At 40.4% G+C, this 10,550-nt stretch overlaps 1 protein-coding gene across 4 annotated transcripts in view; it reads left to right on the top strand.

Moving 5' to 3' along the window:
* Positions 1-2,823: 2,823 nt before the first annotated feature.
* galnt18b (UDP-N-acetyl-alpha-D-galactosamine:polypeptide N-acetylgalactosaminyltransferase 18b) overlaps positions 2,824-10,550 on the top strand; it is a 107,535-nt gene continuing 99,808 nt past the window's right edge. For 2 of the 4 annotated variants that reach the window (XM_017478671.3, XM_017478673.3), the window contains exon 1: positions 2,824-3,408. In XM_017478671.3, coding sequence (XP_017334160.2) covers positions 3,171-3,408 — 238 coding nt within the window. In that variant the 5' untranslated portion in view covers positions 2,824-3,170. The remainder of the gene's footprint in view (positions 3,409-10,550) is intronic. The other 2 variants (XM_017478672.3, XM_053683382.1) reach the window with 2 other exon arrangements.

Here is a 10,550-nt window from a genome sequence, read left to right on the forward strand (position 1 = left end):
CGTCATTCCACTCTGTTATAACGGTATTGTTCTTCCCCTGCAAGCATTCACACACAAAAGAACACGCCGATAATATAACACCACTTTGCAAAACATGCTAGAGGACGAAGGAAGGAAACAGGAAGGGAGATTATTAGCGGTGTTGCTTATACCAAGCCAAACCCCTTTAGGGCTTATTACAGAGGCACTTACACATCAGTGTGCTTCTCGAGTCGTCCAAGCAATTACCAGCATCAATCTTTTATACCAGCCACTATAAGGCCTGAAAAAGCACGGTGCTTTTATCCCACTAGCGTTGGAATAAAACCTCTGACATGCATTCATGTCACAGTGGCGTCCCGAGTATCAGCTCAGGATCAACGTTATTCTCAATGAGAAAAAAAAAAAAAAAATCTAAATGTAACCTTAACACTTTTCCTCTATGACTTTCACCGACGCTTTACACGGAAATGGTTTCTTTTTTTTCTTTTCTTTTTTTTTTTTTTTTGCTGGATGGTCAACAGGTAATCTGATATATCGATGTTCAGTAATTGCGCACGTAGTTTAATAATACATGAACGTGGCTCTGAATGCTATTAAATGCCTTCAGAATGAATCTACGCTTTATTTGAAACAAATCGTCCTACCTTTAAACGATTAAAACGATTCACATGCATTATTTACAGGCGTATATACAGTATTTCACCCCTAGCCAGCGACATACATATGCGATAATGATATACTATAAGAAAATCTACCTTTTCACACCCAGTAGCCCTGTAGCTGGTATTTAATATCAATCTTAATTAATTCCTTAATGACCCTGTTTTCGGTCAGATCCCTACAGGCATTCAAAGAAATCTTCTGTATCTGCCTCGTGGTGTGTTTGTGTGTTTATGTGTGTGCAGAAAATGGAAGCTTTAAGAAAAAACTCACTCCCTCTACTTTATATGGTGAATTAGTGTAAGTGATGCGTATGAGAAGATATGTAATTTCTATACCGCTGGCATTACAAAAAAAAACCCCCCCTAAGAACATCATTAAAGGAACGATCCAACCTGAACGACTTGATCTTCATTGGCATAAAAGATTTATTTCATAATGACTTTGAGTTGACTTTTTAGCTTAAACGTCTTCCATGGACATGTTGGTCTATAACCACTGTGGTTAACAGTTTCCTACATTAGGATTCAGCCCCCTCGCTTCCTGTTTAAAGTGTTAAAAGGAGCGATGCGGCGGCGCCTTAGTCCTTCCCGGCTCTCTCGCGTCCTCGTCTGTACGCTCGGCCCGGACGGAACGGTTTGTGGAACTTCAACGTTCATTCTAATACCATGCTAATCGCTAGCTATGCGAGCTGAGGCTCCTTGGTATAAATCGATCGTATAGCCGCACTGAGTCCAATGTTTCATGACTTCTCCGTTGGATTTCTAATTAATACGACCGTATTGTCCTGACCGTTTGTTGGTGTTTGAGATTGTCGATTTTCTTCCATTTAACGACATTACGCCTGCGCCAGCAATGACGACGTCGACCCCTGGAACGTCAGCGCGACACGCAACCGCTAAACTCTCACAGGGATAATGGAAATTCAACACCAGGCAGTAAATTAGCACCAGATATTTCAGTGTAAACATATTTAATCCGTATCTGGGTGGAATTTTCCTTTACGTTTACATTTACGTTTATTCATTTAGCAGACGCTTTTATCCAAATCGACTTACAAATGAGGAAATACAAGCAACACAAACAAACAAAAAAAAACGTTCATTCTGATGCTGTGCTAATCGCTAGCTATCCGAGCTGAGGCTCCTTTCTTTAAATGCAGTTCTTCGCTTGTGATACTAGATTCGCTAACCGATGAAGGTGGACCGGTATTTCGCGAAATTAATACGCTTACGGTAAACGATCCCATTTTGGCCTTGAGGTATAGAATTGCTAATGAGTTGCGTGATTTTACGATAATCCGCATGGATACGGTGTAATAGAGAAGGCACACGCATGTAATAAACGCTTATTATAGCTGATATATGATACGTTATCGGCATGATCTCTGCGTCTCAAGTCTGAAGGTCTCTAGTTTGTGTCACTTGGTACGTGTTGTTTTTGAGCGTTCCTAATCACCCCACCTTTCGCCCTCGTTCTCTCTCTCTCTCGGTTCTTCTTCTTCTCTTATGATCTGGCAGACTAGACGTCTTTTAGTTCTTTAAATCGCTCGAAACTACGTAAGAGATGTTTTTGGATTTTATCTATGGCTTGTCCCAATCGACATTTATCATTCTTTATCGATATTTCGGTGTGTATAAACACTATGCTTTCTGTATCATTAAACTACGACGCGTTCACTGAACGATGGTGTCGGTGTGACTTCTTCTCAAGCTCGGACGACAGGAAATCAGCCAGTGCCGGGTCCAAATTCTGGTTCTGTGACTGATATCGGACAAACAATATATTATATATATATATATATTTTAGAATAGCTATGGAACAGTTTAATATATTGTTTTTTTCCCATAAACTTTGTAACAAATGTGTTGTTGTTGTTGTTTCTACAAACAGCCTATGAAAAGTATATGAGATATTTCATGTATATTACTGAAGTACAGCTAAAAACAGAAACCAGACAAAAAAATTAAAAAATAAACAAAAACAGTTGTTGTTTTTTAAGCATCTCGCTGTTGCCGTGTTTTGGAAACAAGGACACGCCCACTTGATCCTCATTGGCTCGCTGTCTAATTGAAGGCAACTCATTTGTCTCGTCTCATTGGTTGGTTGAGAGGATGGAGCGCGCGCGCCTTGCCTGCCAGCTGGTTCCTATAGAGACGCTACTGCTGAGAAAGTGAGTGAGTGAGTGAGTGAGAGAGAGAGAGAGAGAGAGAGCGAGCGCTCGCGATGGAAGACGCGCGCGTACATGTCGGAACAGGAGCAGAGCAGCAGTCCGCGTGAGGGGGGGCGAAAGAAAATAAACATAAGGGAGGAGTAAGTAAGTAAGTAAATAAATAAATAAATACCCGTGAAAGCAAACACGTTCAGATTAAAGCATGCGGATAGAGAGAAGCAGGTCACCTTGAGGAATTGTACTTTATTAAAAGAGCAAGGAAGAAGAATAAGAAGGAGAAGAAGAGTGAGGCGGTTCCGCTGGTCCGCGGCGCACCGGCTGCTGAGGCGCTCGCGCTGCACGCAGGCATGTCGGCATGGCGTGCACCAGGAGAACCAAAACTTTAGTGTCGACGTGTGTGATCCTCAGCGGCATGACCAACATTGTGTGCCTGCTCTACGTCGGATGGGTCACTAACTACATCGCCAGTGTGTATATTAAAGTCCCGGTGCCCGTCCCAGCCAGGAAGTTGGAGGGCGACAAGAAGGGCGAAACTCTGCGGATTATAGAGAGACTCGACCGGCTGGAAAACGTCGTGAACCAGCACATACAAGGTGAGGCGATATTCCCCCCGACACACACACACACACACACACACACACACGTCCCTATGCATAATCCTCCCACAGCGGAAAGTTGTTGAAGTGTCTTTATTTATTCCGTTCTAATGAGTTGTCCTCTCATAATAATACATGTATAGCCTAGGACTTTATTTTTTTTTATCAACTTTATTAAGCTACTCTGACTTTATTAGGTAAGAAGATCCCGCAAAAAAAGTAGTGTTAAATTATCTTGTCCGAAAATAATTAAACTAGCATTTATCCCTCCCCACCCCCTTATTATTATTATTATTATTATTATTATTATTATTATTATTATTATTATTATGGTCTGTATTACACCTCCAGCATGCGTTAAAATAACATGAAGCAGCAGGAAGTCAAAGTGAAGTGCGCATGCGTAGAAGCCCATGGCTCGGTAAAACAATTTGACAGACTCCCCTCGTTTTTCTTTTCTTTCATTTTTTTTTTTATATTAGTGTCTATTTCATTTCATAACTCCGAGACTAAATGCCGAATAATCACGGTAAAGTTTCACCAGGAACTCTTAACGTGACACGACACACAGTACAACGCATTATATACGAATAAAACAGGCTAGCTAACGTTGTAACGTATAGAACCGGGTTGTGCGCATGCGCGGGTTCTTTCGCGTATTTATTGAATTGCGTTTAACACGAGTTGTTTGTTTTATTGTTTGTTTGTTTGTTTGTTTTTTTATTTTAAATAAAGAGTCCACTCCACATTTTATGTCTTGGCATGATGAGCTAGAGTCACTCTCACGGCACCGTATCGGGTTGTTAGGTTTATTTCCACGCTGTCACATAATCAAATAATCGGCACTGTAATTACATCCGAGCCAAATTTAAAAACAGCGAGCGGTAATCTCGCGAGATTTGAAGTCGCCCCGCGTTGACTGCTGTAGGAGTGTGGTTCAAATGACAAGATGCAAGATAGAAGTTAGGATAAAGACTGATTCATGACTCATGGGAAAGTGAAAGTGTTACAGCAGCACAGAACGTGTCTGAGGGCAGATGAATAAATATCAGTATGAATTTACACGTTCATAAACAAGAGTACTGGATATTAAGACTACTGGAAATTGAGTGCTGAAAATTCAGTGTGCTAAAAATTCAGAGTGCTGAAAATTGAGAGTACTGAAAATTGAAAGTACTGACAATTCAGAGTACTGAAAATTCAGAGTCTTGAAAATTGAGAGTACTGAAAATTCAAAGTGCTGACAATTCAGAGTACTGGAAATTGAGAGTGCTGAAAATTGGGAGTACTGAAAATTGAAAGTATTGATAATTCAAAGTACTGAAAATTCAGAATGCTGCGAATTCAGAGTACTGAAAATTAAGAGTACTGAAAATTGTAAGTACTGAAAATTCAGAGTCTTGAAAATTGAGAGTACTGAAAATTGAAAGTACTGACAATTCAGAGTGCTGAAAATTCAGAGTGCTGAAAATTGAGAGTGCTAGTGCTGAAAATTGAGAGTACTTTCCTGTTACCTGAAAATGTCTACATAGCATACCTTTTAAGAAAAGATTTAAAGTGCATGATTGCCTTCTAGATTAAAGTTTTAAACGTACACTACATGCATCCTTCCAGGTAAACGTTCTACAAAAGGTACAAAAGGTGTACCGCGTCAGCGACAAGGATGCAAGTGCCCCTACGTACCCTTACGTAATTCGAGTGACGATATGACGATAGGGAAAAATATAAAAGCAACGGTAGCATCGTTTGAAATGCAGCAGATAGCTATATCGGGAAATAATACAGAAGCACGGTCGGGAATATCGGTAACACAATGTAAACAGAAAGAAAGAAAGAAAGAAAAAAGGATTTTCCAGAGGAACGCGAGAGCCGCAGCGACAAGATGAAACACACACACACACACACACACACACACACACGGTGTCGTATTTTCCCTCGAACCAGCAACGTGCATCATGGGGGTTCTCTACCCTGCTCAGGTGTATAATTTAGACAGATACTGCAGTGCATTATGGGATTACATAATTACACAGGATATTCACTAGACGGCATTACAAACTCCCAAGACAATGAACAGGGCGCAGGTGTAGATACCCATAGGTTGTGTTCTGTTCCAATAGCATACACATATTCAAGGGCAGGTTCTGATATACTGGTTTGTTATTGCTGATTCAATTCAATTTTATTTGCAGCAGTAGGCATTCTGACAGTTCCGCAGTCTTTTCAGACCGTAGATGTAGATCCCTAACGAGCAAGCCGGAGATGACAGCGTCGAATACCCGTGACACGAAGAAGAAACGTTGACTCAGAAGAGTGACACCGGGTAGTGCGATTAGACATCATTACGGTTAATGGGCGTAGAAGAGTAAAGACAAAAAAGACAGTTCTAAGCAGAACATGTTGCAGAGATACAGTAGCCTGATTATTAGGTCGCATTTGTGTTGTTTTTGTGATTAGACTGCACATTAGTTTTGAAAAGGTACTCGAAATATTCATCTTTGATTTCTCAAAAATCTCCAAGAAAAATATATCTCTATTTATTATTCAGTTATTGGTCTTATAGCTTATTTGAGGAATAAGACAGTCATGCCGTTATAAGAAAATAATCAACGACAGGGCCGACAGTGTGATGATGTGGAGTTATACTGAAGTGGATTATTTTCCTATAACGGCACACCTCGAAGTGTTTCACAGCAAAGGCTGCAACGCTAATTTATAAAAGAGCGACACATCATACCTCTTATCCGTTTTATCCGAACGCCTGTGAGATCAGTTAGTTCCCGTTGTCCTGTTCCCTCAAGAGCTTGTCATGTGACATGTCCTGCACACGGTGGAACGCATTAAAGTTACAGCTTTACATCTGACCCCGACGAAGCGCTGACACCGGAGACTCCTTCCGCAAACGCTAAATAAACATCCTGTTTATTAAAGAATACTTTACTACAAGTTACCAAGCTGTTACTATAGTAACGATAACGCATTATAACAACGTGTTAACGTGTTAAAAACCCGTGGTTTGCCTTCTAACTGCACTTCTGTCGGGCCAGCCGTTATAGTAGATGAATCAACACCTTCTGACCAATCAGAATTCAGCAGCGCTGTGGTATAATATTTATTCATTCATTACTCGGAATGGTGCAGTTGTTACACTCAAACTAATAGAAAGATACAGCATGTGCTCATGACCTTTCATGTAGTGTGTTATCGAGCCGTTTGTGAATGTAAAAAATCTGCAAAGCTTCACACATCAAAGCGCACGACAAACGGAGTTATCGACTCCCAAAAGGAGGAATCGATTCTGAATCAACAGCTGAAACGATTCGTTAGTGATTCCAGACTTTACTTCCTGTACTAACCTACGTAGGTCTGTAACAAAAAGCCCCGCCTCTGGTCTTCATCGGCCGCTCGCTGACAGGCGGAGCTGGAACTCGTTACGGTAGTGGGCGTTTCCTTTTCACCAATCAGAGCAGAGTATGCTCTCTAAAAGGAGGAGTTTAGAACGAATCCTTTCGAACGAATCATTTAACGAGTCGTTTGTGACACTGGGGGGAAAAAGGTAACGCTGCAGTTTAAAATATGAGCACGTTAAAGTGTTTTTTGATCTCGGATGCACGTAAATCTATCGTACGAGATCTTTAATACTAAATTCGGCACATTTCAAATCCATCATACGTGCGCTTTAATGCCATGCAAGATGTTCTCGGTTACGTCAGGACTGGCCAATAACGATTAAATACCGATATCGTGATAAAATTATGTCACAATACACTTTTGTGAATTGTCGTTGGTATTGTGATATCTTTTTATAATTTTATTTATAATAATAATAATTACACAATAAATGGACCTGAATGGAAGCAGTTGATATAAAAAAAATATATATATATATTTTCCTTTTTTTCCTTTTTATGCATTTTTTTAGCTAAATTATTTACATATCGTGTGTCGTAGAAATTTCGCCAAGTGTCGCGATGTGATAAAGTTTGGAATATAGAAACACGCAGGAGTCGTGCACGGGTTTATTTATACGAGCCGAGTTGATTCGTTCCGCTGTGTAGGAGTTCATATTGGCAGATATCTGTGTGATTTGTGTGTTTGTGTGTGTGTGTGTGTGTGTGTGTGTGTGTGGTGAAAAGTTCATTAGCCCATGTTCCAGATGAGAGGCCGCAGTTGTGTTTGTGTGCAGAATGTTTTTATTTTTTTCTATTATTTTAATAGCGCTTAGTGAAAAAGCCTGATGCATAATGTATTTTAACGCCACAGCCGACGCACCGGCTCACGTCCTGTCCTTATTATCCGTTGCATAGATAACCCTCTATAACAGTACACTCTGTAACACCGCAAAGTGTAAATAGGGGAAGTTTATTTGCATTATTTCCGTGGATTTTAACGTCAGTGCGTGCGTAGACGTGAGATCAGATGAGTCACGGTTCAAATTGCAGATTAGCTCCTCTCTCAGAAGCGTTTATTTGAAATAAACGTAATCATTTCGACTAAATCGCTTGCGTCTTAATTCTTTAAACCGTGTCGGAGTCACAGAGAAGAAAGAGATTCCCAGAAATTCACTGGAGATTGGACTGAGATCAGGATTTAATAGTAATACAGACTTTATTAATAAAGATACAGTCGAGTCCATAAATATCTGGACGTTAAGGTTACTGTTGTGTTAGCTGTCTACGACGGGACGTCAGCGTCGCGATGTAACGATGAGCTCGAACTGCAGACTTCCGGCTTTAATTTGAGGAATTGCATCCTTTATCTTTTTTTTTACACCCCTCCATCTTTTTTTCATGTCCCTCCATCTTTTTTTATACCCTCCATCTCTTTTACATCCCTCCATCTTTTTCACACCCTCCAGCTTTTTCACACCCTCCAGCTTTTTTACACGCCTCCATCTTTTTCCCAACCTCCATCTTTTTTTACATCCCTCCATCTTTTCACATCCCTCCATCTTTTTTAAATCCCTCCATCGTTTCTACACCCCTCAATCTTTTTTACATTGCTCCATCTTTTTACATCCCTCCATCTTTTTTAAATCCCTCCATCGTTTCTACACCCCTCAATCTTTTTTACATTGCTCCATCTTTTCACATCCCTCCATCTTTTTTTTACATCCCTCCATCTTTTTACACACCCTCCATCTTTTTTTACATCCCTCCATCTTTTTTCATACCCTCCATCTTTTTTTTATATCCTTCCGTCTTTTTTTTTTTTACATCCCTCCATCTTTTTCACACCCTCCATCTTTTTTACACCCCTCCATCTTTTCACACCCTCCATCTTTTTTACACCCCTCCATCTTTTTTACACCCCTCCATCTTTTTCCCAACCTCCATCTTTTTTTACATCCCTCCATCTTTTCACATCCCTCCATCTTTTTTAAATCCCTCCATCTTTTTTTACATCCCTCCATCTTTTTGACATGCCTCCATCTTTTTTTTGCATCCCTCCATCTTTTTTACACCCCTCCATCTTTTTCCCAACCTCCATCTTTTTTTTTTTACATCCCTCCATCTTTTCACATCCCTCCATCTTTTCTACACCCCTCCATCTTTTTTACACCCCTCCATCTTTTTTAAATCCCTCCATCTTTTCTATACCCCTCCATCTTTTTTACACCCCTCCATCTTTTTCTTGCATCCCTCCATCTTTTTTACACCCCTCCATCTTTTTCTTGCATCCCTCCATCTTTTTTACACCCCTCTATCTTTTTCCCAACCTCCATCTTTTTTAAATCCCTCCATCTTTTCACATCCCTCCATCTTTTTTAAATCCCTCCATCTTTTCTACACCCCTCCATCTTTTCTACACCCCTCCATCTTTTTTACATCCCTCCATCTTTTTGACATGCCTCCATCTTTTTTTTGCATCCCTCCATCTTTTTTACACCCCTCCATCTTTTTCCCAACCTCCATCTTTTTTTTTTACATCCCTCCATCTTTTCACATCCCTCCATCTTTTTTAAATCCCTCCATCGTTTCTACACCCCTCAATCTTTTTTACATTCCTCCATCTTTTCACATCCCTCCATCTTTTTTTTTACATCCCTCCATCTTTTTACACACCCTCCATCTTTTTTTACATCCCTCCATCTTTTTTCATACCCTCCATCTTTTTTTTATATCCTTCCGTCTTTTTTTTTTTTTTACATCCCTCCATCTTTTTCACACCCTCCATCTTTTTTACACCCCTCCATCTTTTTCCCAACCTCCATCTTTTTTTACACCCCTCCATCTTTTCACATCCCTCCATCTTTTTTAAATCCCTCCATCTTTTCTACACCCCTCCATCTTTTTGACATGCCTCCATCTTTTTTTTGCATCCCTCCATCTTTTTTACACCCCTCCATCTTTTTCCCAACCTCCATCTTTTTTTTTTTACATCCCTCCATCTTTTCACATCCCTCCATCTTTTCTACACCCCTCCATCTTTTTTAAATCCCTCCATCTTTTTTACACCCCTCCATCTTTTTCTTGCATCCCTCCATCTTTTTTACACCCCTCCATCTTTTTCCCAACCTCCATTTTTTTTTTACATCCCTCCACATTTCACATCCCTCCATCTTTTTTAAATCCCTCCATCTTTTCTACACCCCTCCATCTTTTTTAAATCCCTCCATCTTTTTTACATCCCTCCATCTTTTTCTTGCATCCCTCCATCTTTTCTACACCCCTCCATCTTTTTCCCAACCTCCATCTTTTTTTTTTACATCCCTCCATCTTTTTCACATCCCTCCATCTTTTTCACACCCTCCACACAACATCACCTGCTCTTTCTCCTGTGTGCATTTTTGCGTTGTCTCCGAGCTGTGGACTTGTTGTGTTTCTCAGCCACTGTGAGCAGGGAGGAGTTTTTGCTTTGTTTGATTAAAAGGTGGAGTGACAATCTGCCCGTCCTGGTGAGCAGTTTATTACCACACGCTTTCGGATCTGAATAGACGCTGTAGTCCAATCAAAGGTCGCCTAACTGGCTAATTCATCCTGGGAGGTTTAAAGTCGAAACTTCTTGGGTTTTGTTCTGTGTGTTTGTTTTAAAAACGTTAAAACGGTGTAAAAATGGAGCTGAAACGAGCGATTCGGAGATGATTGTTTTTGTTGGCGGCTCCTCTCCGAGCTGTGTGTATGAATTTGACTTCCTCC

Source organism: Ictalurus punctatus, chromosome 10 (genome assembly GCF_001660625.3).
Source record: "Ictalurus punctatus breed USDA103 chromosome 10, Coco_2.0, whole genome shotgun sequence".
Taxonomy (NCBI): Eukaryota; Metazoa; Chordata; class Actinopteri; order Siluriformes; family Ictaluridae; genus Ictalurus; species Ictalurus punctatus.